This window comes from Bubalus kerabau, chromosome 15 (assembly GCF_029407905.1).
Source record: "Bubalus kerabau isolate K-KA32 ecotype Philippines breed swamp buffalo chromosome 15, PCC_UOA_SB_1v2, whole genome shotgun sequence".
In the NCBI taxonomy this organism is placed as follows: domain Eukaryota; kingdom Metazoa; phylum Chordata; class Mammalia; order Artiodactyla; family Bovidae; genus Bubalus; species Bubalus kerabau.
Window position 1 is genome coordinate 37,310,784 of NC_073638.1, and position 27,768 is coordinate 37,338,551.

The 27,768-nt window shown below is 41.0% G+C and overlaps 1 protein-coding gene and 2 long non-coding RNA genes across 7 annotated transcripts in view; 1 reads left to right on the top strand and 2 right to left on the bottom strand.

The window, feature by feature from the left end:
* Window positions 1-2,550: 2,550 nt before the first annotated feature.
* Window positions 2,551-3,357, bottom strand: LOC129628909 (uncharacterized). The gene is made up of 2 exons (XR_008702979.1): window positions 3,072-3,357; window positions 2,551-2,771 (listed from the first exon to the last, which is right to left on the bottom strand). It is a non-coding gene; the product is annotated as an uncharacterized LOC129628909 (long non-coding RNA).
* Window positions 3,358-3,581: 224 nt separating this feature from the next.
* Window positions 3,582-27,359, top strand: LOC129628908 (uncharacterized). 5 transcript variants are annotated; one of them, XR_008702977.1, is made up of 4 exons: window positions 3,582-3,710; window positions 22,087-22,264; window positions 23,337-23,486; window positions 26,131-27,359. It is a non-coding gene; the product is annotated as an uncharacterized LOC129628908 (long non-coding RNA). The 5 variants fall into 5 exon arrangements; XR_008702975.1 differs by having other exon boundaries at window positions 3,602-4,202; XR_008702976.1 differs by having other exon boundaries at window positions 3,602-4,178.
* INSC (INSC spindle orientation adaptor protein) overlaps window positions 21,566-27,768 on the bottom strand; it is a 68,927-nt gene continuing 62,724 nt past the window's right edge. Inside the window, exon 11 of the mRNA XM_055548529.1 lies at window positions 21,566-22,184. Within this exon, the coding sequence (XP_055404504.1) occupies window positions 22,056-22,184 (129 nt within the window). The 3' untranslated portion in view covers window positions 21,566-22,055. The remainder of the gene's footprint in view (window positions 22,185-27,768) is intronic.

Genomic DNA, 27,768 nt, shown 5'->3' on the forward strand with positions numbered 1-27,768 from the left:
CTGATGTCACAATAGTTGACCTGTAAATTCCTAATGGACTCCTATGAAGTCCAGTGCAATTTCAAGGCATCTGGAAAAGTTTCCGTTCTGATGTGTCCCTGACATTCAAATCTTGGTTAATGTGCAAAGTGTCTCTTTGAGATCACACCATGTCATCCATCCACTGAATTCCATCTCTGACCAAATATGAACACAAGGGTGACATTGTTTCTTCAACTCAGAATGCAGCTCAAGAACTTACCTAAAGAATGTGGAAGACCTCTACTACTTCCCAAGGAACATTTGGAGTTAATGAATCCGCAGCTGCCTTTGTCTATTTCAGGGCTTCCTGGATGACTGTTATCCACCTTCCTTCTTTAGTATGCTCCCTGTGAATAACTGTGGTATCTGTCACTGAAGGTGGATCCAACTCTGAACATTCCCTCTAAAATAAGTGTGTCCAAGATTAAAGGTTAGACAAGAGCTTCCCTTTATTCCAATGGAGCCTTAGAAAAAAAAATTGCCTCTTATCTATGTCCTATCTTACCTGGGTGTAGTCCTCATTATCGAGGAATGGTCAATATTCCTTTCCATGGCACTTACACTGCATGCTAAGTTGCTTCAGTTCAGTTCAGTTCAGTCGCTCAGTCATGTCCGACTCTTTGCGACCCCATGAATCCCAGCACGCCAGGCCTCCCTGTCCATCACCAACTCCAGGAGTTCACCCAGACTCACGTCCATCGAGTCAGTGATGCCATCCAGCCATCTCATCCTCTCTCGTCCCCTTCTCCTCCTGCCCCCAATCCCTCCCAGCATCAGAGTCTTTTCCAATGAGTCAACTCTTCGCATGAGGTGGCCAAAGTACTGGAGTTTCAGCTTTAGCATCATTCCTTCCAAAGAAATCCCAGGGCTGATCTCCTTCAGAATGGACTGGTTGGATCTCCTTGCAGTCCAAGGGACTCTCAAGAGTCTTCTCCAACACCAGAGTTCAAAAGCATCAATTCTTCGGTGTTCAGCCTTCTTCACGTGTCTAACTCTTTGCCACCCTAAAGACTGTCCCACCAGGCTTCTCTGTCCATGGAATTCTCCAGGCAAGAATACTGGAGTGGGTTGCCATGCCCTTCTCCAGGGGAATCTTCCCGACCCAGGGATCAAACTCCTGCACTGGTAGGCAGGTTCTTTACCACTAGCGCCAGCTGAGAAGCCCATAGTATATTCAAATCCCCTATCACTGATTTAAAAAAAAGAAAAGCAATGTCTCACTCTTCTACTCTGAATTGGAAAAAACACTCCCAAGAGATGATCTAGGTTCATTATGTGGATCTTCTCCTGGTGCTGAAATATCCAAACTACCTCATAAAACATCTTACTTCCATGTGAGCCCTGATAATACTTCTTTGATGAACAGTTGATAAGATGCTGCTTTAGCATTTGGCTCAGTGTGATATATGATAAAACTGTGATGTTCCCTCTTCTAATCTTAATAGTATAAATATTCCTGGAAATGCTTGTATATAGCCTTGAAAATATCAGAGTGGGCCTTGAAGAACATCAGATGATGTTTCATCAAAGAACAGAGGTCCCAATATTTCTTTTATCTCTTCGTTTGTTGGTATTAGAGTATCTCGTCTATTCACACGTGATGTACAGACACGTGACTCAAAAGAGCACATCTTATATTCACCATAAGACTATAGGTTGGTTAGACTCCACCTTTTTTATAACTTTAGAACCTACACAACAAATTTCTCTGCTCTTGGTGCCATTCTAGAAAGATCTTTATTTTAGCCTATTTTATTCCCTTCTCCAAAAATAAAAAAAATCTGCCTCTGAGGATAAAATTAACTCTTGGGTGGATTCTCACTTTTTCTCCACATCTAAGAAGCATTTTGAGACCTTATCCTCATATTCTGGTGAACACCTCCCATTTCCTGGAAATCATGTTAGAACTTGAACAAGTATGTGTTCAGACCTAATGGCCTTTGTTCCTGAGTCCCTGCAGATACTTCTAGACTGAGAAAATCATGAGTCTCTTGGAAAATTTCATTTAGCAAAGGATATCATCTACTTCTAAATTTCAGATCAATTTTACTATGGGGACTGAAAGAAAAAAAGTAATTGTTATAAGAATACAAATAGATTAAAGTTTAAGGGAAAAAAGAAAGAAGAAAAAATGTATCTTACAAATACCATACTAAAGGAATAATAAGATTTTTTTCAATGAAATACAAAATAAACATGAAATTAAGGGAATACATAAAATCAAAAATTAGTTATTTGAACATGCTAATAAAGTTTATAAACTTCTGCTAACTTGATTGATATAAAAAATAAAAGCTCAGATATACTAGAAGTGAAGAACAGGACATAATTTGAATTTGGTAAAATTTAAAAGATAATAAGATTTTCTGAAATTTTTATGCCAATAAATAATTGAAATATGAATTATAAAACTCTTAAAAAACACAATTTACCAAACTTGACTCTAGAAAAAAAATTTTTAAAGATGAATAATCCAATAATTTTTAAACAAAGTGAATGGTGATTCAAAAACAACAATCTCACAAATGTCTTATTGATTCGTTTTACTGACTAGTCAAAATATTTTTAAAAATTATTTCAGAAAGAAATTTATATAACTTTCATTGATATAACATGACCTCAATTTCAAAATGTTACATGGAGGGACCTCCTGGGCAGTCCAGTTGTTAAGACTTTGCCTTCCAATGCAGGGGTGTGGGTTCAATCCCTGGTCAGGGAGCTAAAATCCCATATGCCTCATGGCCAAAAAACTGAAACATAAAACAAAAGCAACATTGTAACCAATTCAATAAAGACTTTTTAAATGGTCCACATTAAAAAAAAACACCTTATATAGATAAAACAAGGAAGAAATTTGGTGGAAAAGAGACTACACAAAGTCTATTTGCATTCAAAGAATACAAAGATTTAATAATACACTCATTCACCCAACTTATTCATTATTGTTGACAGATATTTTAACTGTAGTGTTCATAATCCACAAAAGTTTCTTACTATAATTTTATACAATGTTCGGTAAGATGCACCCACATATTTGCCAGTTTCTTTACCTTTTATCCTTCATCCCTCAGACCTTCCTTCTAGGATCACATTTCTTCTGCTTAAAACATATTCTTTAGAATTTCCTTTAGTGACAGCTGTTTGATGACAAATTCTCATAGATATTGTTTATCTGAAAGTGTTATTCTGCCTTTATTCTTTTTTCTGCTAGCTCTCCTTTTATTCTTGAAAAATATTTTCAGGTATCTATTTTCTTGCAGTGCATAGAAGGCAAAATAATGCCTCTTCTCCAAAGAGGCTCACATCCTAATGCCTAGAACCTGTGACTAGTTTACATCACATGGCAAAAGGGAGTCTGAAGATTCAATTAAGGTTATTGATCCTAAAAATGGGGAGAAGTGTGTGTGTGTGCGGAGGTGGGGAGGATCCAGGGGTATCCAGGTGAGGTCAGTCTAATCACATGAGCCTTTAAAAGCAGAAGACTTACTGGCTAGAAGTCCGAGATATGCAAGAGAAGAAGGAAAAGAAATGTGTCAAAGAAGACAGAGATACTAAGCATTAGAAGGATTTGAAACTGTTGCTGGCTCTGAGATAGAGGGAGGCATACACAAGGACCAGAGAGAGCCTCTAGAATCTGAGAGCAGCCCCCAGCTAACAGCCAGCAAGGAAAACAGGAACTTTGTTTACAGGTGCCAGGAACTAGCTTATATAATCAACAACCTTGACCTCCCAGTAAGAGGCCAGCTTGCTGACAGGAGGATTTCAGCCTTATGGAACTCAGAGCAGAGAAACTGGCATAGTCAACTTGAACTATGGGCCACAGAACCGTGAGATGATACATTTGTGTTTTTTTAAGCTGCGAAATTTGTGGTCGTTTGTTATGAAGTAGGAAACAAATACTCAGTACACTGGCAAATCATTTCACATGCGGCTTTCACTTCTGCTGTTGAAAACCATCTGTTGTTCTAAGGACCATTATTTTTAAAGTATTTTTTTCTTTGCCTACCTGTAAGATCTTTGCCTTTGATTTCATTTTCATGTATCTGCATGTGTACTTTATTTTCCTGCCGGGAAGTCATGATGAAATGGTGTTGGAAAATTTAGCGCCCTGACATCTTCAAATATTTACTCTTCTCCTCTTCTGGAATTCCAGTCTGGTATATATTGAACCAATTGACTCGGTATTTCGTTTTTCTTAACTTCACTTCCATATTGTTGATCAAAGACACTCCAAAGTACACTTTTTTTTTCACATATATCTTTCAGTTTACCCGTTGCCTCTTTAGTGGCTTCTACTCTGCTTTTTTTTCTTCCAGTTTTCTCGAGATACAATGGATTTAAAGCACTGTATAAGTTTAAGGATGTACAGCACAATGATTGGGTTTACATACATTATGAAGCTATCAGTGAACATCCATCATCTCATATAGATCAAAAATTAAAGAAAGAGAAAAAATGTTCTTATGATGAGAACTCTTAGGATTTACTCGTTTACCAACTTTTACAACACACAGCAGTGTTAATTATATCTATCATGTTGTACATTACATCCTAGTATTTATTTATCTTATAACTGGAATTTTTATCTTTTGACTGCCTTCACCCAATAACCCCTCCCCACCACCACCACAGTAACAAATCTGATCTTTTTCAATTGAGAAAGTCAATTCTTAGGCAGGTTGATAAGTCCGGGGTCCCCGAGGAGGAGAAAGGGGTCTGGGGCTCTCAAGGAGAAGATAGGGGTCTGAAATTCTCAAGGAGGAGGAAAGGAAAAACGTTTTTTTCTACATCCCTTAGTAAGGATTATATAACAATAATGTATACTGCTTGAGGATAGGTTTCTCCTTCCTGAAAACCTTCTGACTAATCCTGTTAATCTTAAAATGTATATTACGGGAGTGGGTCTAGTAAGATCTTTACAACCTTGAGACATTCTTTTGATTTATCATAACGACTGAGCAACTTCACTTTCACTTTTCACTTTTATGCACTGGAGAAGGAAATGGCAACCCACTCCAGTGTCCTTGCCTGGAGAATCCCAGGGATGGCAGAGCCTGGTGGGCTGCCATCTGTGGGGTCACACAGAGTCAGACACGACTGAAGCAACTTAGCAATAACCAATTTAAAAATGTATAATTCCCTTGCTAAGACTAGGGATTGGGGCACTCTCTGTCCCCTTCTGATGTCTATGTCAGAAGCTTTCTCTGTCTCTTTTTCACTTTAATAAAACTGCTACACAAAAGTTTGAGTGATCAAGTCTGGTCCCTGGTCCCGAAGCTAAATCTTCTTCTTTGGAGGTCAAGAATCCAACACTGTTCACCATAAGCTATCACTATGAATTTGTTTGTTGACACATAATTGCTCTATAACACTGTTAGTTTCTGTTACACAACACAGCGATTTGGGATTTCTATACATTTCAAAGTGTTAGTCGCTCAGTCATTTCCAACTCTTTGTGACTCCATTTACGGTAGGCCATCAGCCTCCTCTTTCCATGAAATTCTCCAGGCAAGAATACTGGAGTGGGTAACCATTCCCTTCTCCAGGGGATCTTCTTGACCCAGGGTTTGGACCCAGGTCTCCTGCATTGCAGGCTGATTCTTTACTGTCTAAGCCAGCAGGAAAGACTCTTGAAAGTCCCTTGAACTACAAGATCAAACCAGTCAATACTAAAGGAAATCAACCCTAAATATTCATTGGAAGGAATGATGCTAAAACTGAAGCTCTAATACTTTGGCCACCTGATGTGAAGAACTGACTCACTGGAAAAGACCCTGATGCTGGGACTGAACTCTTCTCCGAACCTGACTGAGGTTCGGAGAAGAGGATGATAGAGGATTAGATGGTTTGATGGCATCATCAACTCAATGGACATGAGTTTGAGCAAACTCCAGGAGCAAACTCAGGGAAGCCAGGACTGCTGCAGTTCTTGAGGTTGCAAAGAGTTGGACACAACTTAGCAACTAAACAATAACAAAAACACATCATACATTTCAAAATGATCACTTTTTAAAAACCACCTATTGAGTTCTTATTTCGGTTTCATTTTTTATTTTTAGAAGCTTTATCTGTTTTAAACCCATTTCATCATTTGTCTTGCTCTTTTCAAAAATTGTGAACCCTCTTTATTTCTCTAAAAATTACATATTTTCATTTATATTCTGTATTTGGTGAGTCAAATACCTACATTCAAGGTAAGTCTGTTTCTTCTGTTTTCTTCTGGCCCTTTTAGAGTGCTTAATTTCCTTTTGTTTTGTTGGACTTATGGATTTTTTTTTAAACTATGTTTATATATCTTGGAACCTTGTCTATGGAGAGGCTTTGAGGTCTTTGAAATTGTTTCATTCAGAGAAAACTGTATTTTCATCTCATTAAAGGAGCACTTTAAATCCTTGGATTGGATTTTTTTTTTTTTTTTTCTTTTTGACTTATCCAAATAACAGAAGTTCAGGTGGCAAATTCATGTGAGAACCACCTGTGACATAAACTTCCATATATATTGGTGCCAAGAATCAAGACAGGCAATTTCATTTCAGTCTTGTGGGTCAGAAGTTTAGGCTTATTTCTAGCTCACACTTATACTGAAGATGCAATACTTGAGAGCCCCAACTTTTCATTGGCAGCTTCTCTCTAGTCTCTGTACTTGAGGCAGACTCCAGACATGGTTTTAATTCAGCAGTACCAGGCAAGGCTCTGAAAACCATAGCTCGTTTTCATCTGGTTTGGCAAATACCTTCCTGGTAAAAGCCTGCCAGTTGGGTTTCTAATTTCACTTAGTTCATAGCTTCTTATTCCCTCGCCAGCTCATTAGAGCCTTTAATAAGGTGTTGTCTATAGTGTATTTACTGTCTATAGTGTATTTACTGTATTTACTGCCAGATACCCTGTATCTGGCACATTGCTATTAATAGAAATGGAAGTTCCGGGTGCTCTTCTGCAAGATGAATTTTCCAAGGGGAGGGCAAACTGCCACCTCTTTCCTCTCTTCTGTACCTTCTGAGGCTCTAGGGCCCAGTAAGATAGGAACCGCATCCTACCCTCCAGTAATCAGGATAGGTTTGTCCGACCATGCTGTTGTCCCCTGCACTGAAGTCCAGTCTCACTGTTCCTGCTGTATCTGATGTTCTTGCCACGCCTGATCTGGAGCTCTGGATCTTCCTTACCTTCCCCTTTCTGCTGACCCAAATCAGTCCAGCCTGATTCCCATACCCGGCACGGATGTGGGTTACACCTGAGTGCACTTGATCTGGAGCTCCGGATCTTCCTTACCTTCCCCTTTCTGCTGACCCAAATCAGTCCAGCCTGATTCCCACACCTGGCACAGAAGTGGGTTACACCTGAGTGCACTCCATCTTTAGCTGTTTGTTTCTTTCTGGGAGGTCTCTTTCTGGGAGGTCTACCCTGTTTTCCATCTCTCCCAATATTCACTGGAACAAACACTGCAGAACCCTGTATATCCTAACCTGTACTAGAACCAAGTGCTGGCAACTGTAGGCTTCAGAATGCAGCATGCTATGAGAAAGAAAGAAGCACAAACTTCATTGGTCGAAAATATCAACACTTACAACCCAGATCCTTCTCTTGTAGGTGAATTACCACTTAAACCCTCTAATCTTCGGTTTCCTCATTTGTAAATAATCTTCATCAGATCACTGTGAGTATATACAGTATCTAATGTAAAACAGGTATTTAGTTAGGTACCAAATGGCAGGTGACTACAAAAGACACCAAGTTGATGGGGTTTCTGTGCTTGAGTCTGTGTTGCTCTGTACTGTGAAGACTGGACTTTGAGTAATTACAGAAAGAACAAGAAGTCTGCTGCTAGGCTTCAGTTCTGGTATAGGAAAGTAGAATCAACTAACTGAGGCAAAGTAGAAGTTGGCCTAGTGTGGGGGTGTAGAAAGACAGAATGAAAAAATGAAAACCAAACCTGAGAATGTGGCAGAATGAAAACTCAGATCAGCAGGAGGAGCCAATGTTGCCCTTTAGGATCAAATGGTAAAATCCTTGTCGTTTCTTACACTACTCTTCCCGCCCTCATCACTGGCAGGCACTACTAATTAATGTGATGAAAATAGTAATAATAGCTAAGTATGTTACTTTTCTAAAGCTCTCTACTAAATTCATTCATTTACTCCTAACAATAATCCCATGATAAAGGTGTTGTTTAGCATTTTACAGCTGATGACACTAAAACATGAAGAGAAAACTTGTCCAAGATTAATCAAGCAACAGAACAGCCTGGCTGCAGAAGCAAGACTTCAGCTACTCTGAGGTGTTGCCTCTACAAGAAGAGTAGACCATCCTGCCCTTCTCAGAATTCCCACCAATATAGCCATACAGGAAGCTACGATCAATTATCTGAGAACTGACTTTTATCCAACAATAGGAAAAATATGGATGAAATCTACTTAGAAATCTCATTTCAACTCAAGTAATACAACTCTTTCTTTACATTGAGAGAATATGAGGTAAAAGAGGTAAAATTTTAGTTATTTATGGCATGATCAATTCCTTTTCAGAGAAAAAAGAAATAATTTCATGATTAGCTACAGAAGTATCTTTCAACATTTATACCACAGTGGAATTCTCCTCATTCATTTGTAAAAATAACCTCACTTTTAGATAAAATTATCCTATCAAAGTGTAATTATTAAGTAATAATTCACTTTCTTGTCTTTATTAAGCAATAACAAAGTCTAATGACTATTAGTGCTTTCAATCTGTATCCAGCAAGCCCCAAATAAAGGAACTTTGTGTCAGTTCTCTGAACTGCCTCTCCTTGGGTTCATGATCTCCATTTACATCTTTACTGATTCACCAACGGACCCATAGAACCCTACTGAATCAGAATCTGATACTGGAGAGCTGTTCAGAAAGTGATCTAGAGCCCAGTGGACCAGTATCTGACACGATTTCCTTTCCTGCTACACAAGGACAAAGCAATTTCTGAGTTGGGCCCAGACAACAAGGACTTTGTATTGTATGCTTACCACATGGCCCCTTACTCTGTCTTTGGAATTTGACAAGCAAATTGGCATTTGTGTTGCTGAGACTGTCACGGAATAGTGATTGTTAATTATACCCTAGATGTCCTGCCTCATTCTGCCATGGATGTGTTATGTTAAATGTGGGTAGTGAGCAAAAGATCTTAAATTTCATTTCAAGTTGCATATCTCAGCCTGCTGCCAGACCTGACCCAGGGCAGAGAGCACCTGGAACAGACTGTTGGGAGTTCTGCTTCAGAATTCTAGTTCTAACTTAGTCTGGGAAGTATTCAAAGGGTTCAGCAGATGTCAATATGAATTCTTGAGTCTGTCCAGGTCGAGTATTAACACATCAAATTACATCAGCCACTGCCCTGGAGAGCTCTCTCTAGGATGGGTATTGTATGACTGTTAGCATCAGCAATGATATTTTCCAGAAGGACCTACTCCTCTAATTGGTGACATTCTGATCTTATATCTTGACTCCAGAGCAGGACGAATGATGTATTTTCAATTATAAAAAAACTTCAAAAGGTGAACTGGTGAATAAGGTCACTGTTTCTAAAAACAAATAATAGTCTGAGCCAGCTATTGGCTTTCTTCTGGATGGAAGCCCATCTGGATGGATCCTCAGCATCTTTAGTCACCAGCAACCTCTCCCTTTATCACCAAAGATGGGGCAGGGCTTTGGGTTTATCACAGCTTTAAAATCAGCAACCAGACAACAGGCCATGCTTGTCCTAGGTATGCTGATACACTCCTCTTAATACCTTCTTGATTCATTTTGGACTGTTCTACACATTAAGAAAAGTACAGAGAATAATGGGCTTCCCTGTTGGCGCTAGCAGTAAAGAGCCTGCCTCTCATAGAGGAGACACGAGTTTGATCCCTGGGTTGGGAAGATCCCCTGGAGGAGGGCATGGCAACTCACTCCAGTATTCTTGCCTAGAGAATCCCATGGACAGAGGAGCCTAGTGGGCTACAGTTCATGGGGTCTCAAAAGACTGAAGTGACTTAGCATGGACACACAGAGAATAATATACAAGCACCCATATGTTCATTACCCAGATTTAACAGCTACTAACCTTTTATCATATATTCTACAGATATTTTATTATTCATGAAATAAAGATCTCACAAATTCCCTCTTCAATCTCATTTCTTTCCTCCTCAGGGATAAGCATTATCTTGAAGTTCGTATGTATCCTTCCCACCTGTTTAGTTTCCCAGTTTCCATAATAAAGGACCACAAATTGATTAGCTTATACAGTAGACTTTCACTGCCTGATGGTGCTGGAAGCCAGACCAGCATCTCTTTCTTCCTCTTTGATAAGGACACCAGTCATATTGGATTATGGGCCTACATGACTCCAGTGTGAACTCACCTTAGCTAATTACATCTGCAGTGACTCTATTTCCAAATATCAATCTGAGAACCTGGAGCAAGGGGTAGAGGGGTGGCTAGGATGTCAACATATGAATTTAGGGAGGACAGAATTCAGCCTATCCCACCAACCATTATTAATGCTTTAACTACATATGATTTTTCCACACACATATATAGTATTTTGTGCAGTGTATTCTTGCCACCTCTTCTTAATATCTTCTGCTTCTGTTAGGTCCATACCATTTCTGTCCTTTATCGAGCCCATCTTTGCATGAAATATTCCCTTGGTATCTCTAATTTTCTTGAAGAGATCTCTAGTCTTTCCCATTCTGTTGTTTTCCTCTATTTCTTTGCATTGATCGCTGAGGAAGGCTTTCTTACCTCTCCTTGCTATTCTTTGGAACTCTGCATTCAGATGCTTATATCTTTGCTTTTATCCTTTGCTTTTCACTTCTCTTCTTTTCTCAGCTATTTGTAAGGCCTCTCCAGACAGCCATTTTCCTTTTTTGCATTTCTTTTCCATGGGGATGGTCTTGATCCCTGTCTCCTGTACAATGTCACAAACCTCCGTCCATGGTTCATCAGGCACTCTATCTATCAGATCTAGTCCCTTAAATCTATTTCTCACTTCCACTGTATAATCATAAGGGATTTGATTTAGGTCATACCTGAATGGTCTAGTGGTTTTCCCTACTTTCTTCAATTTAAGTCTGAATTTAGCAATAAGGAGTTCATGCTCTGAGCCACAGTCAGCTCCTGGTCTTGTTTTTGCTGACTGTATAGAGCTTCTCCATCTTTGGCTGCAAAGAATATAATCAATCTGATTTTGGTGTTGACCATCTGGTGATGTCCATGTGTAGAGTCTTCTCTTGTGTTGTTGGAAGAGGGTGTTTGCTATGACCAGTGTGTTCTCTTGGCAGAACTTTATTAGTCTTTGCCCTGCTTCATTCCATATTCCAAGGCCAAATTTGCCTGTTACTCCAGGTGTTTCTTGACTTCCTACTTTTGCATTCCAGTCCCCTATAATGAAAAGGACATCTTCTTTGGTTGTTAGTTCTAAAAGGTCTTGTAGGTCTTCATAGAACCATTCAACTTTTGCTTCTTCAGCGTTACTGGTTGGGGCATAGACTTGGATTACTGTGATATTGAATGGTTTGCCTTGGAAACGAACAGAGATCATTCTGTCATTTTTGAGATTCCATCCAAGTACTGCATTTCGGACTCTTTTGTTGACCATGATGGCCACTCCATTTCTTCTAAGGGATTCCTGCCACAGTAGTAGATATAATGGTCATCTGAGTTAAATTCACCCATTCCAGTCCATTTTAGTTCGTTGATTCCTAGAATGTTGACGTTCACTCTTGCCATCTCCTGTTTGACCACTTCCAATTTGCCTTGATTCATGGACCTAACATTCCAGGTTCCTATGCAATATTGCTCCTTACAGCATCGGATCTTGCTTCTATCACCAGTCACATCCACAACTGGGTATTGTTTTTGCTTTGGTTCCATCCCTTCATTCTTTCTGGAGTTATTTCTCCACTGATCTACAGTAGCATATTGGGCACCTACTGACCTGGGGAGTTCCTCTTTCAGTATCCTATCATTTTGCATTTTCATACTGTTCATGGGGTTCTTAAGGCAAGAATACTGAAGTGGTTTGCCATTCCCTTCTCCAGTGGACCACATTCTGTCAGACCTCTCCACCATGACCCGCCCGTCTTGGGTGGCCCCATGTGGCATGGCTTAGTTTCATTAAGTTAGACAAGGCTGTGGTCCATGTGATTAGATTGACTAGTTTTCTGTGATTATGGTTTCAGTGTGTCTACCCTCTGATGCCCTCTTGCAACACCTACCATCTTACTTGGGTTTCTCTTACCTTGGACAAGGGGTGTCTCCTCACCGCCACCCCTCCTGACCTTGAACGTTGAGTAGCTCCTGTCGGCCCTCCTACACTGGCGCAGCCATCGCTCCTTGGACATGGGGTTGCTCCTCTCGGCCACACTTCTGCTGAGCGGTCCGTTGCAGCTGGCGCATGTGAGACAATCCTGGCTGTGGCCGGAGGAGAGTGAAAAAGTTGGCTTAAAGCTCAACATTCACGTGTACACCCGTGGCAGATTCATGTTGATGTATGGCAAAACCAATACAATATTGTAAAGTAATTAGCCTCTAATTAAAATAAATTTATATTTTTTAAAAAAGGGGAGGTGAAACAATTTAATACTATTGCTGCACAATAAGCTCTAAATAAAAATGCATACATCGTAAAAAAAAAAAAAAAAAAAAGCTCAACATTCAGAAAACGAAGATCATGGCATCTGGTCCCATCACTTCATGGGAAATAGATGGGGAAATAGTGGAAACAGTGTCAGACTTTATTTTTGGGGGCTCCAAAATCACTGCAGATGGTGACTGCAGCCGTGAAATTAAAAGACGCTTACTCCTTGGAAGGAAAGTTATGACCAACCTAGATAGCATATTCAAAAGCAGAGACATTACTTTGCCAACTAAGGTCCGTCTAGTCAAGGCTATGGTTTTTCCAGTGGTCATGTATGAATGTGAGAGCTGGACTGTGAAGAAAGCTGAGCACCGAAGAATTGATGCTTTTGAACTGTGGTGTTGGAGAAGACTCTTGAGAGTCCCTTGGACTGCAAGGAGATCCAATCAGGCCATTCTAAAGGAGATAAGTCCTGGGTGTTCTTTGGAAGGAATGATGCTAAAGCTGAAACTCCAGTACTTTGGCCACCTTATGCGAAGAGTTGACTCATTGGAAAAGACTCTGATGCTGGGAGGGATTGGGGGCAGGAGGAGAAGGGGACGACAGAGGATGAGATGGCTGAATGGCATCACCGACTCGATGGACATGAGTCTGAGTGAACTCTGGGAGTTGGTGATGGACAGGGAGGCCTGGCGTGCTGCAATTCATGGGGTCGCAAAGAGTCAGACATGACTAAGTGACTGAACTGAACTAAACTGATATAGTATTTTGTGTGTATAAGCTTTTAAAAAAAATTTATTTTATATTGGAACATGTTGTTATTGTTGTTTAGTTGTGTCCAACTCTTTGGAACCCCACAGACTGTAGCCCATCAGGCTCCTTTGTCCATGGGATTTCCCAGGCAAGAATACTGGAGTGGCTGCCATTTCCTTCTCCAGAGGATCTTCCCAAACCAAGGATCAAACCTGTGTCTGCTGCATTGGCAGGCAGATTCTTTACCGTTGAGCCACCAGGGAAACTGCATATTGCAGTATGCTAAGTCACTTCAGTTGTGTCCGACTCTGTGCGACCCCATAGATGGCAGCCCACCAGGCTCCCCCGTCCCTGGGACTCTCCAGGCAAGAACACTGGAGTGGGTTGCCATTTCCTTCTCCAATGCATGAAAGTGAAAAGTGAAAGTGAAGTCACTCAGTCGTGTCCGACTCCTAGCGACCCCATGGACTGCAGCCTACCAGGCTCCTCTGTCCATGGGATTCTCCAGGCAAGAGTACTAGAGCGGGGTGCCATTGCCTTCTCCGAATATTGCAGTATAGCTGATTAAAAACTGTTAGTTTCAGATATACAGCAAAGTGATCAGGTATACATATACATATACCTATTCTATTTCAGATTATTTTCCCATTTAGGTTATTAAAGAATATTGAGTAGATTTCCCTGGGCTATATAGTAGGTCCCTTTCGATTATCTATGTTATATGTAGTAATATGTATATGTTAATCCCAAACTCCCAACTTATCCCTTCCCCACATCCTTTCCCCTTTGGTACATACATTTGTTTTCTGAGTCTATGAGTCTCTTTCTGTTTTGCAAATAACTTCATTTGTATCATTTTTTAAGATTCCACATGTAAGTGATATCATATGATATTTTTTCTTTCTCTGTCTGACTTACTTCATTTAGAATGATAATCTTTAGATCCACCCAAGATCTTGGGTCATCTTATTAATGTTATTACTCTGAATAATATTATTTTAATAACAACATAAATATCTTATTATTACTCTAAATTCTTTTTTGGGTAGATTGCCTATCTTCACTTCACTTTGTTGTTCTCCTGGGGTATTACCTTGTTCCTTCATCTGGAACATATTCCTTTGCTGTCTCGTTTTATCTAACTTTCTGTCATTGTGGTTTCTGTTCCACAGGCTGCAGAGTTATACTTTTTCTTCTACTCCCTAGTAGGTAAGGCTGGTCTAAGAGGTTTTGACAGGCCTCCTGGTGGGAGGGACTGGCGCCTGCCCACCAGTGGGTAGGGCTGTGTCTTGTCCCTCTGGTGGGGAGGACCATGTCAAGACGTATGTTTAGAAGTGGCTATGGGCAGATTTTAGGCAACCTGTCTACTGATGGGTGGGGCTGTGTTCCTGCCCTGTTGGTTGTTTGGCCTGAGGTGTCCCAGCCTTGGAGACAGGACACCAGCCAGTTGGGAATGGCCAGGTCTTGGTGACAAAATGGCAGACTCTAGGAGAGCTCATGTCAATGAGTGAGACCTTCCATGTACCCTCCAACAGTGGGTTTCTGTTTGCCCCTGTCCTGTGGAGTTCCTTTGAGCAAACCCCACTGACCTGCAAAGTCAAATTCTCTGAGGGCTCCTCCTCCAGATGCCAGACCCCCCAGGCTGGGGAGCCTGATGTGGGGCTCAGAATTCTCACTCCTGTGTGAGAATCTCTGTGATATAATCATTTTCACCAGCTTGTGGGTCAGCTACCTAGCAGGTATGGGATTTGATTTTATCACAAATATGCCCCTCCTACCATCTCACTGGCTTCTTCTTTGTCTTTGGATATAGAATATCTTTTCTGGTAGATTCCAGTCTCTTTTGTTGATGATTGTTCAGCAGTTCGGTGTGATTTCAGTGTTTTCATGAGAGGAGTTGATCTCAAGTTCTTCTACTCTGCCATCTTGTCTCTCAGTCTGTATAAACTGTTATATAAACATTATCGAACTGTATGTATCTTTGTAATTCCTTTTTTAGTCCAACAACATGGATTGTTCTTTTGAGATGTATCAGTATGACAAATTTCCAGGACTTCATTTAAAGTACTTCAGGACTTCCCTGGTGGTCCAGTGGTTAAGAATCTGCATTACAATGCAGAGGACACAGGTTCAGTCCCTGATCAAGGAACTAAGATCCCCCATGTCATGAAGCAACTAAGCCCATGCACTACAATTACTTAACATGTGTGCCCTGGAGCTGGCATACCACAGCTAGAGTGCTCACATGCCACAGCAAAAGATCCCACATGCTGCAACTAAGACCTGATACAGCTAAAATAAATAAATATTTTAAAAATGAAAAATAAGGTACTTCACTGTAAGAATGTACCACTATTCTCTCTATACAAAATTTAAAATGCGTTCAAAATGTCATCTGAACAGTAAATAACAATAGGTACATGAGTCTTGAGGCTTCCCAGGTGGCACTAGTGGTAAAGAACCTGCCTGTGAATGCAGGAGACATAAGAGGCGTGGGTTCGATCCCTGGGTCAGGAGGATCCCCTGGAGGAGGAAATGCAACCCACTCTAGTATTCTTGCCTGGAGAACCCCATGGACAGAGGAACCTGGCAGGCTACAGTCCATAGGGTCTCACAGAGTCAGGCACGACTGAAGCAACTTAGCACACACATATGTGAGTATTGGGCTTGCACAACATGAGCTCTCTGGTTCCCATCTTTGCAAAGATTATGTAGATCAATAATTGTATTTTGTGATTCTGCAATTTTATGATTTCAGGGTGTAGCAGGTTCCATTGCTAAGGAAGTTTCAGGCAGTAGAAGGAGAGCCATTTCAACTATTAAGGACTATCAGTAAACAACGAAGATGAGAGGGAAGATATTTTAATTGATGAATAAGTATTAAAAATTCAGGTTGGTCTGAGAGAGCCCTAGAATGACAGCACATGGGATGTGCCTGTAGGAGGAAGGCAAAGGCTGGAGATGAGGTATGTGCCCCACTCGCTGACTCTCCTGGACAGGTCTTTGGGACAGGAAATTGACACCACTGTCCTTTGGTCAGAAGTCACAGTGAGTAGCCAATCCTACAAAAGTGAGTTAAATAGTAACTTGTAAACTACAGAAAGGCTCCCAGATATTCTTGCAAGTGAACAGCCTAGAACATCAACAGCTCTGTGGTCTCCTTTGTTTGTGGTCTCCATGGTTTGTGCCATGGCTGACATGAGATTCAGCAAAGGGAAGGAAGTCTTGATCTTAAAGGCAAAAGATACAGTGCAGCTGAAGCGGGCTCCTGTGTTCAGCTGCAGGGAGGAGAAGAAAGCCCACCAGTACATGCAAGTACTCCACAAGGCCATCAAACTCAGGTGCCAGGAGATAAAACAGATGGCTAATATGGGCAAGTTCTTAGAGAAACTGAAAAGGTCCACTGGTCATTTGACTCAGAGCTGCCAGTGTAGATGGAGTGATTGGAGCCTTCCTGAGGAGGAGGAATGGCAGAGAGATAGACTGCCTTTACCAAGGGTCACTTCCTTCCTTTTTGGTGGTATGACATCTAGTATACAAAGGGCCTTCTGCTTTTGCACTCCTCTGTGTTTATTACTCTCTGAAGAACAGCTGTGGAAGAGATCCAAATACTAGGCTCTTGAGGAAAATGCTGGAAAATCAGAATTTGCTTTCTGGAGGTGGAAAGTGAAGTTGGATGTGAATTTTAAAGAAAGACTTCTACTTTCCTTGTCTGCTATGTGGGCCTTTGAAATGTCTTATTCAAAATTTGAAAACTGTTCTGCAAGGACATCCATAAGGAAAGTGTCAACCTGGTATGAGACAGTGAATTTCTTCAGATGGGTCACATGGTGCTTTTCTCAAGATGAACCTTCGAAATGGAAATTCCCAAATGAACTTTTAACTTGAGAAGCACTGTAGAAGTATAGGTAAGCTCATTATTAAATTTTAATATGTTTGAAATGTAAAGAATAACTTTTTCAAAGACCTCAAAACTCAGCATGCCTCTCCCGCACCTCGTACTTCAAGGCACCCGTGGGTCCAGGGGACTGCACCGCATGGCTGGAGCAGCAGCAGAAACCGAACCCGAAAAATGGAGCTGAAAAATACCCTGAGAGCTTCTCTTTCTCTCTTTCCTAACCTTCCCTGAGGGCAGAAACCCAGGGAGCCTCACTCGGAGTGTTACCCCCATATCCTGAATGTCATTCAAGGTCATCATGGCCCCCACCAAAGTGAGAAATGACTCCGTTTCAAAGGTTTATATGCCTGCAGTACAACCAGTTTAGTCCCAGGATGGAGAGAGACCATGGACTTTAAAGAAAATACCATGTAAATGATGTGAGTAAATTGACAATCTCATTTTTACGTGTTGTTGAAAGTGAAAATATGCAAATAGCCCTTTATGGATTTCTATTTGGACTCCTTGGCTTTCTTCAAGGCCTCAGGTAGGAGACTCATGAATACACACATGTAAAGACCCTCTAATTTCTGTTTTTATCAGTCATGGGTAGCCCCAAACAGTAAAAAGAATCACGGATAAAAATCACAGTGAAGGAGACAGAGAATGTAGACATAAACAGAATCTCTACAAAGGGACCATCAGAAATCTCTAACAAAAAGGAATTTTAAAACAATTGTTCCCAAAAGCTGTCACTGCTTTAAAATTGGAAATGAAAACATACAGCATCTGCTTTGATTTGTCTTTGATGCTTTACTCTGAAACTAGGCTAAGGAGAAGCTATTTTAGAGATTTTCCTGGTATTGATCAGAAATGGCACAGAATTTCTGCTTTGATTAAGTTATATTTCATTGTCTCATTCCTATTCACTTGCTCTCTGAAATAATCTTCACATCTATTATTATAATTTTAACAAATGAATAACTAAAGTTTATCAGAGATTAAAATTATTTAATTAAAAATGCAAACTAACAAGGTCTTACTATATAGCACAGGGAACTATCAATATATTCAGTATCATGAGATAAAACATAATAGCATACAATATGAAAAAGAATATATATATGTATAACTGAGTCACTTTGCTGTACAGCAGAAATTAAACACATTGTAAATCAACCATACTTCAATTAAATTTTTTACATGCAAAATATTAATATATATTTTTCAGATAAAAAGAAAGTTCAGAATTTGCCAGAGTGTTATACTTCTGTTTTTAAGATAGAGCATGATGTTTGGGTTTATGCATAAAGCATTTGTTCACTAAAGAGGAATGATCATGGCTTTAGCATCAGACGGTCTTTGCTCAGTCCTGTCTCCCATTACCCGTTGTGTGATATTGGGCAGGACACAGAGTCTGTCTGTATATCAGTTTCCTTATTTGTGAGAAGAGGTTAATAATAACTACTTAGAGTCATTTTAGAAATTTGATGAAGTTGTGAATGTTACAGTGCCTAGCACAGAGCAGGTGCTCAAAATAGGCAGCTGTGGCGATAGCTGTTATAATTTGCTGGGCCCCAAGTCCCAGCTCTTCTATTCATTTGCTGTGTTGTTTTAGGCAAATGTCTTTACTCCTACGTGAGGGATGTAGAGATGGGACTAGATGGTCCCTACACCTTTTGCAGGATAAAGTCTCTGTTTCTAACAAGCTATAAGTCCCTTATCTGAGACACTACGATGGCTCAGAGAACTGGCGTAAATGCAAACATGGGATTTGGTTGACTTTAACTGTAGCCACATTTACTGTGCTCTTGTCATTTGGCACTAGTCTAAGCCTTTTCCAAGTATGAACACATTTAATTCTCACAGCAGCTCTAGGATTAAGGCACCATCATTACCTCGTCTTACAGGTAAGAAACCAGAGGCACAGAGAGGATATGAGCCCTACCTAACAGTTAGCAAGTGGCAGAGCCAGGATTCAAACAAGGTGGGCTGCTGAGCTCATACTTTTTTTTAACCAGTATACTTTACAGGTTTTCAAGTGATTGGTTTACTGACAACTAACCAACTGCCCTCCAGTCCAAATTCACAGATACCAACATTTATTCATTTCTACTTTCCTTCCCTGGGCCCAGAACAGACCCTCATAGTATGTTTGCTAGAGGATGATGGTTCAGTATGGGTCCAGATCCATATTTACCTTATAGTAAGGACCTGGTGCTAAGTTCCTGCTTTCTTCCCAGTTAGCCTCTGAAATCAGAGAGATGTGATTTCAGTCCCCACATTAGTAATAACTATTTAATTTTGGCAATATACTTAACCTCTTCAAGCCTCAGTTTCCCCATCTATAATGGAGTATATAAATGGAATCATTTTTTTAAATTTTATTCCTTTTTATATATTTTTTATTCCTTTTTATATTAATTTATTTGATTAAAATAGTGTTGATTTACAATGTTGTGTCAGCTTCAGCTATACATCAAAGTGATTCAGTAATACGCATATACATTCTTTTCCAGATTCTTTTCCTTTATAGGTGATTACAAAATACCGAGTTTAATTTTCTGTGCTGTACAGTAGTAGGTCCTTGTTGGTTATCTGTTCTATACATAGTAGTGGTAAGATCCCCTGGAGAAGGAAATGGCAACCCACTCCAGTATTATTCCTAGGAAACCCCATGGACAGAGGAGCCTGGCAGGCTATAGTCCACGAAGTTGCAGAGTCAGACACAACTTAGTGACTAAACAACAGCAAAGTGTATATGTATATAATTAATATATCCCAAATTTAGTTAAACCCCAGATCCTAATTTATCCCTCCTCCTCCCTTTCCTCTTTGGTAACCATAAGTTTGTTGCTGAAGTCTATGAGTCTCTTTCTGTTTCATAAATTAGTTCATTTGTATAATTTTTTTTAGATGCCACATATAAGCAATTCCATATGGTATTTGTCTTGCTCTTTTGACGTAATACTGCAAATGGCATTAGCTCATTACTTTTTATGGAGAAGCAATATTCCATTGTACATATATACCACATCTTCTTTATCGGTTCATCTGCCAGTAGATATTTAGGTTGCTTCCATGCCTTGGCTATTGTGAATAGTGTTGAAATGTACATTGGGGTGCACGAATCTTTTCAAATTAGAGTTTTATCTGGATATGCCCAGGAGTGGGATTGCTGGATCATTTAGTAACTCTAATTTTAGTTTTTCAAGGACTGTCCATACTGCTCTCCACAGTGACTGCACCAGTTTACACTCCCACCAATGATGTAAGAGGGTTCCCTTTTCTCCACACCCTCTCCAACATTTATATATTTGTAGACTTTTTGACAATTGCAATTTTAACCAGTATGAGATGATACTTAATTGGAGTTTTGATTTGCATTTCTCTAATAATTAGCAATGTTGAGCACCTTTTCATGTGCCAATGGACCGTCTATATGTCTTCTTTGAAGAAATATCTATTTAGATCTTCTGCCTATTTTTTGATTGGGTTGCTTGTATTTTTTGATATTGAGCTTTATGAGTTGTTTGTATATTTTAGAAATTCATCTCGTTGATTATATTGTCTGCAAATATTTTTTCCCATTCTGTAGATTGTCTTTTCATCTTGCTTATGGTTTCTTGAGCTTTACAAAAGCTTTTAAATTTAATTAGGTCTCATTTGTTTAGTTTTGTTTTAATTTCCATTACTCTAGGAGACCGATTCAAAAAAGTATCACTTCAATTTATGTCAAAGAGTTTTCTGCTTGTATTTTCCTCTAGGAGTTTTATAGTATCCAGTCTTACATTTAGGTCTTTAATCCATTTTGGGTTTATTTTTGTGTTTTATTTTATTTTTGTGTGGTTTATATGGTATTAGGGAATGTTCTAATTTTATTCTTTTACATATGGCTATCCAGTTTTTCCCAGCACCACTTATTAAGGAAACTGTCTTTGCTCCACTATGTATTTTTGCCTCCTTTGTCAAAGATTGACTGTAGGTATGTGAGTTTATTTCTGGGCTCTCTCTTCTGTTCCACTGATCCACCCATATGTCTGTTTTGGTGTCAATGCGTTAAGTTTTGATTACTTAATACCTCATCTGAGGATACTATTTACCATGAGGTTAAAAAAAGCAAGCCAAAGGAAACTGAGTTCCTGGGGCTTTGGAAATCTTTTGCTTTCTCACTAAATCACTCAGAACTTGACCCATTTACACAACTATGAAGACAATATAAGCTTCTATGCAGTTTTAATAGTTGAGAAAGTTTTTGTGGCATGAAACTTTGGGGAGAAAGAACTTAGTCTAAGACATAATACAATTAGAAAATTCAAGAAACATTTTATATTACATTTATTAAGAATAAAACTAGAATTTCCTTCCAGTATAGTCTGTCCAACTATGAAATTCATTTACAATATTTTAGAAAGAACAAATCTAACTTTAAAAAAAACTGCTGGGCAGCTAAAATACTCTGGTTCTCAAATTTTTTTAAAAAGGATGCAAGATTACATATTGAGAGTAGAGAAAGCAAGAGGAAGTGAAATCACCCATGACAATCTGTCATATTAGCCATTATGCATTTCAACATCTGCAACTAAAAGGTCACAGAAGTCAAAAAATTAAAAAAAAAAAAAAGACCCCCAAAGACCACAGACTGCTTGATGATGTTGCCAGAACATTTAGCCCTCTGTTCATTTCACATAAAAAATAAATTAAGTATAAATAAGGAGGTGAAGGGCTGGTGTATAATCAGGTACGTTCACAAGAATATACTCAGATAGGGTCTTGAGAATGATGCTGAATGTCTTTCGTCTCCCACACTTGCTACACAAAACTCTCCTCCATGTTGCTGCAGAGTAAGAAAGAGTCCACAAGCCGGGGCTGGACCAGCTGCTGGAAGTCAGAGTCCTGGAGGCCTTCGGGACAGACACCGGCCAGTCTACGCAGAGCAGCCTAATGAGAAAACAGAAGAGGTCACACTGGGTCTGCTCAGGTTCATGTAGGCCTGCAACTTCCCTGAGAGATGCATTTCAGTATGTGGCTCATTTATCAGCCAATTTGAGCTCATCGTCACCTTGATACCTTAGTGGGCTGGTCCTTTTGGTCACCTGGTCACCATAGCAACCTTATGACACAGTCACCTTGCTTCATTGGTACTTTGATCTCTAGGGTGGATGTCTTCTGAAAGTTTTCATGGTCTTAATGATCTTGCCATCTTGGTTTTTCAGTCATCTTAGGTAACTGATTGTTTTGAAGATTTGTCATTTTAAGGATTTGGTCAATTTAGTAACATATTTAAGTTCAAGATTTGTTTATCTTAGAGACTAGAACTGCCAGAAGCATTAGTGGAATTATATTCTCACTTCCAGGTCCCTAGAGGGACATTAGAACAGCAAAGACTATTCATTCATCCATGAATTCGGCAAGGTTCTAAAGTATTTGGAATGGAGAGGAGGGAAGAGAGAGAAGAAACTATGTCATAAAGTTGAAGGAGATGGAAATTCTGCCACCAAGATGGGGATGAACAGGAGAAAGAGGTGCAAGCAGAGTGAAACCAGGTTCCCATATACTGAGTGTTGTGCTCTTCCCTGAGTATCCATACAATTTTATGCCCATGTGCCCTTACTCCGATTTTCCTCTTGACGTGAAACCCCTACCCACTCTTTTCTAGCCAGCAGGTGTACTCATCCTGCAAGGCCTGGCCCACCGTCACCTTCTCTGTGAAGCCTTCCCTGATTCCTGGAAGCAGAGAAAATCCCTCCCTCCTCTGTCTACCTGGACCTTTTCACACTCGACTGCAATTGTTATTTAGGTGTTTCTCTCCCACACCAGACTCTAAGCTCCTCAAAAACACAGACTGTTGTACTTTTTGCTCCATCTACAGCAGGCAGAACAAGGCTTGCCACAGGACTCAAATAAATAATAAATGTTTGCTGGGGGAAAAAAATGAACAAATATTAAACTGAGTTTTACTGCTAGAGCAACCTTTAAACTATAAATGTATGCCGTGTACCTACCCAGACCTCTTTGCTGGCTAGCTGAAGCCATGCACACTAAGTGTTCAATGAATATTAATTCTTTCCCTCTTCTCAAACCTAAATGCAGCAGGGAACAAGATGGGAGTTTAAGGATGCCCTTCCCTTGGAAAACCGAGAGGAGACTATCTGGAATGGCAGAGAAGCAGAGGAGGAAGAATGCAAACTCTTCCTGAGTATCTACATAGTACTGCATTTCATCCCCATAGGATACAGCAAGGTAAGTATCATGACCTCCAATTTAGAAATGAGGCTAAGACTCAGAGAGGGAAACTGGCCTTCCCAAGACCACACAGCAGTCCAACTCCAGGGCCCTCAGACCTAAACCTAGGCAGGATGCTGCAAGCCCAAAACACTAGCTTATACTGAGTACAGAGCAAACATATAGCTCATTACCTAGACATAAGAGGTAACCTAGTGCTGAGAAATCACCAAGTTACTATAAAGAGAGGATGGCTTGTCTATTGGACTAACAGGCATTGCCATATCCAAGCTGGATCAAGGATAAGGGCCATGCATCTCTGCTCACAAGCAGAGTCTTAGCCACTAGTGGCAGGAGGGAGATCCCAGGAGACTGTCTCTAACTAGTGTGTCCTGCCTCTCCTGGATATGATGTCCCCAAGGGCTAAAGGCTGAACTCCATTACCCTTTCTGATTCCTCTTGGCTCCAATTGGGAGAAATAACCCCACTGCCTTCAAGGTGTCACTGTAAAAAATGGAATCAGGGATCTTCCACAGATGCAAGAATATGAGGCCATCAATGTATTTTACATTATTAAGGGTAAAAATAAAGCAAAAGGAAGACAAAGAAATAGAAAATAGACCCATGAAAATAAAAAACGAGGTAGAAGGAGGAAATTACACACAGAGAAAAAGAGCATCAGAAAAACAGAACAAGAAGGAACTATAAACAGAGAGACATAGATGAACTTGGGAAGAAAAGAAAGTAAGCATGAAAGGGAGACAGAGAAAGAGATGGTGTCAGAGAAAAAAAGAGCACACCCTGGAACAAGAGGAGAATAGGTGGGAGGAGGTGAGGAGGGACAGGGGAGAGGACAGGGGAGAGGACTAGGGGGGTAAAAAGAATGGGGGGAGCAGAGAAAGAGAGAGAAAAATCCCTAAGGGAGGAGGCAACCTTTAGAGGAAGAGAAAAACAAAAACAAAATACAAGAGAGAATTAGACCCAAAAAACCACAAAGGCAAATAGACATCCTTCACTCCCCAGGGTCCTCAGAAAGTGTGCAGGACATGGACCCAAATGACCCCAGAGCACCCCCTCCTCAGGTTCCAGGAGCTCAAAGGACCCCTCCTCCTGAAGCCTTTTCCTTGGCCTCTCCTTTCCTTGGAGGGTTGTTAATAGCCAATATTCCCAGGACCTCATTCCCAGACAGTCTGAAAACAGTCAAGTCTTAAACAAGCCCTGCAGCCCTCTGACAGCCGCTTCAAAAAGGAAAAATCAATTCTGTTTGCAAGAGGCAGTCTGTGCGGCTGCTTTTCCAGACATGGGAGATGATAAGTGAGGTGTCCTCCCTTCACCTGAAGAGCGCCTCTGAAACTGGGAAGAAGGCTTAGGGAGGGCCAAGAGAGGTACCCCCAACTCCACCCATCAGGCCAGGCTCCAAGTGGCCCCCAGCTCACCAGCCAGGCAGCATAGAGCCCCATCTGGGGGTCAAATCGTGGACACCCTCCAACACTGGGGACCACGGGTGGGCAGACAAGTCCACTGGTTCCTCAGCCAGCCAAGAAACAGTCACCAAACCTAAGGTCCTATGGAAACACAAGAGCTGGGAAAGAACCCCAGCCCTGAGAAGCTTCTAGGGTAGAGGGTGAGAAGTACAGACCCCCTCCCATAAGCCAAGGTAGCATGACAGGGCCATTAGGCATAAGGGGAGAAAGCATGGCTGGAAGCAAGAAGATCTGGGCAAAAAGTCAAGACCTTCAGCATCAGGCAAGCCTCTGTTGGAATTCCAAGGGCCTCCCTCATAACACGTAGAACACAGGATAACATAGCCTGCTTTCTACTGGGGAAAACAAAATCCAAGCAGGCAGGCCCAGGCACACACTGTGTACTCCCTGTACTTGAACCTCATGGAGGAGGATTTTGATCCGAGCCTTGAAGGGAGTGTAGGCAGAGCTGTAGAGAGGGCATCTGCCTGGGACAAGGGACAAAGCTCCGTGTCAGGGTGGTTCAGGGCACTCAGACCTGAGCTGGAAAGGGCCTGGAGGCAGTGGGAGGTCTTCAGAGGTCAGAGCCAGGCTGCAAAGGGCTGAGCACATAGACAGTAGGCCCCAGGGAAGGGGGCCCCAGGGAAGGGCTGCTCGTGGAAAGGTCCTGATTGTAAACTGTCATGAGGAAAATCAGGCCAGCAGCCAGGTTGAGGATGGATTCTGGAGGAAGGGCCTCTATTCAGCATCCAAAAACCTGTCCACAGGGAGAAATTTAATCCCTTTTCCACCGGAAAGTCCTTCAAGTGATGGAAAATAGAGGCCAAGCCCGTCTGTAAGCTCTTTTTCAACCTAATGATAAAGATGGAAAATGAGTTATAATAAGCACCCATGTCTGAATGAAGCTTTATAACTGCTCAACATTTCTTTAGAGCCTATTCAGTGTTAGGCAGTTGCTGGCTGCCCAAGTTGTGAAGATGCAGCAGTTGGGACCAATGACTATGCATTTGCAGGTATTAACTCTCTCCATGTATTCAGCAGACCAGACAGAATTACAGTCTGTGGGGGAAAAAGCAATGAAAAATATTATATCTTTACATTCACTGCCCTCCAATTGAATGAAATAGCCTTTCCTTCAGCTGTGAATGCAGTGATAAATCAAGAAGTCTCAGTGATAACTGTTACTTGTTCACCAACAGGAATCATAGGGACTTTTGTAACTGAGCAGGACCCTGGGTCGAGACGATCCAGAAGCAGAAGGAATGGCAACCCACTCCAGTATTCTTGCCTGAAGAATTCCATAGACAGAGGAGCCTGGCGGGCCAGAGTCCATGAGATCGCAAGGAGCCGGACATGACTGAGCAACTAACACTTTCACCTTCAGGACCCTATGGAGCCTTTGTGGACAGCACACCTCTCCCCCCATATCCTCTACCTGCCTCTTGTCTGTAGAAAAACTTTAGTCTCCTAGACTTCCCTGAGTTCCAAAGAGTACATTTAATCAGAGAAGAGAGAAATGCAGAAAGAAAAGGAAAATAGTTAAACAAGACAAAATGATGATAGTAAGCCATTAAACAAAGTCAAAGGCCTTTAGTTTCTCCTCAGTGGACGTGTGTAATATTCTGAGCCATGTCCTTTGAACTGTTTTACAGATACTGAAACCCCCACCAGGTGGAAGAAGTTAACTCTATGCTGCCCACATAGACTCTCGACCAGTTGAAATAAGGGTGATGATGCTAACTCCAGATCACCTAACCACCAACCAATCAGGAGAAAGTCCATGAGTTGATCACACACTGCACAAACCCTCCTCCCTTATCCTGTCTTGAAAAACTTTCCCTGAAAGCCTTTGGGGAGTTTGGGCCTTTTAAGCACTGGTTACGTGGCCTCCTTACTTGGCACCTGCGAAAACACTGCACTTTCTTTCTCCACAAGCCAGTGTCAGTGGAACGGCTTTACTGCCCATGGGCATATGGACCCAAGTTTGGTTCAGTAACAATTTCACATCCCATTACAGTTTCTGGAGGTACTTTCAACATTATTTATGTTCATTGCTAGTCAAGACTCCATGAGTTCAACTCCAACATCCATGAGTTGGTAGGATGGCATCACCAACTCGATGGACATGAGTTGGAGCAAGTTCCAGGAGTTGGTGATGGACAGGGAAGCCTGGCGTGCTGCAGTCTATGGGGTCGCAAAGAGTTGTACACAACTGAGTGACTGAACTGAACTGCTATTACTATGTCACCTGTTTAAATAGTCTAATAATTATTTTAATATGATTTCCCTCCTTTTAATTCTGTATATATTTACTTTATGCATGATAAAAACTAATACTGAGATGGGGTCCATAAGCGTCACCAGCTTGCCCAAGGCACAGAAGAGATGAAGTTTGTTCTGCATGTACCAAAATAAAAGCCCCATCAGAGCTGAGGTTTTTCTTTTTTTCCCCACATCTGTCATCCCCAAAGCCTAGAAGAGTACATGGCCCACATAATCACTCAGCAAATATTTACTGAATAAAGTTTACAGCACTTAGTGGCCTACCCAATGTTACACAGCTCATTAATGGCAAAACCAAGACAGGTGTGTCTGACTAAAATGCCTGCTATTCCTACCACCACACACTGCCTGTTAGGAGCTCCCAGAAATGGGATGGTATCAGTTTGGGGAAAAAAAGGATGGGGTGAGGAGGGGCTTTATTGTGAAACAGCTTGCAGAACCTCTAGGTCCGTCCCTTCTCCTACACAGTCTTTGAGGGCCAATCAAAGATCTTGCACCCCCTTCTAGAAGTTAAAGGGCTTTTACAATGGACTTCCCTGCTCCTGGATGCTTCC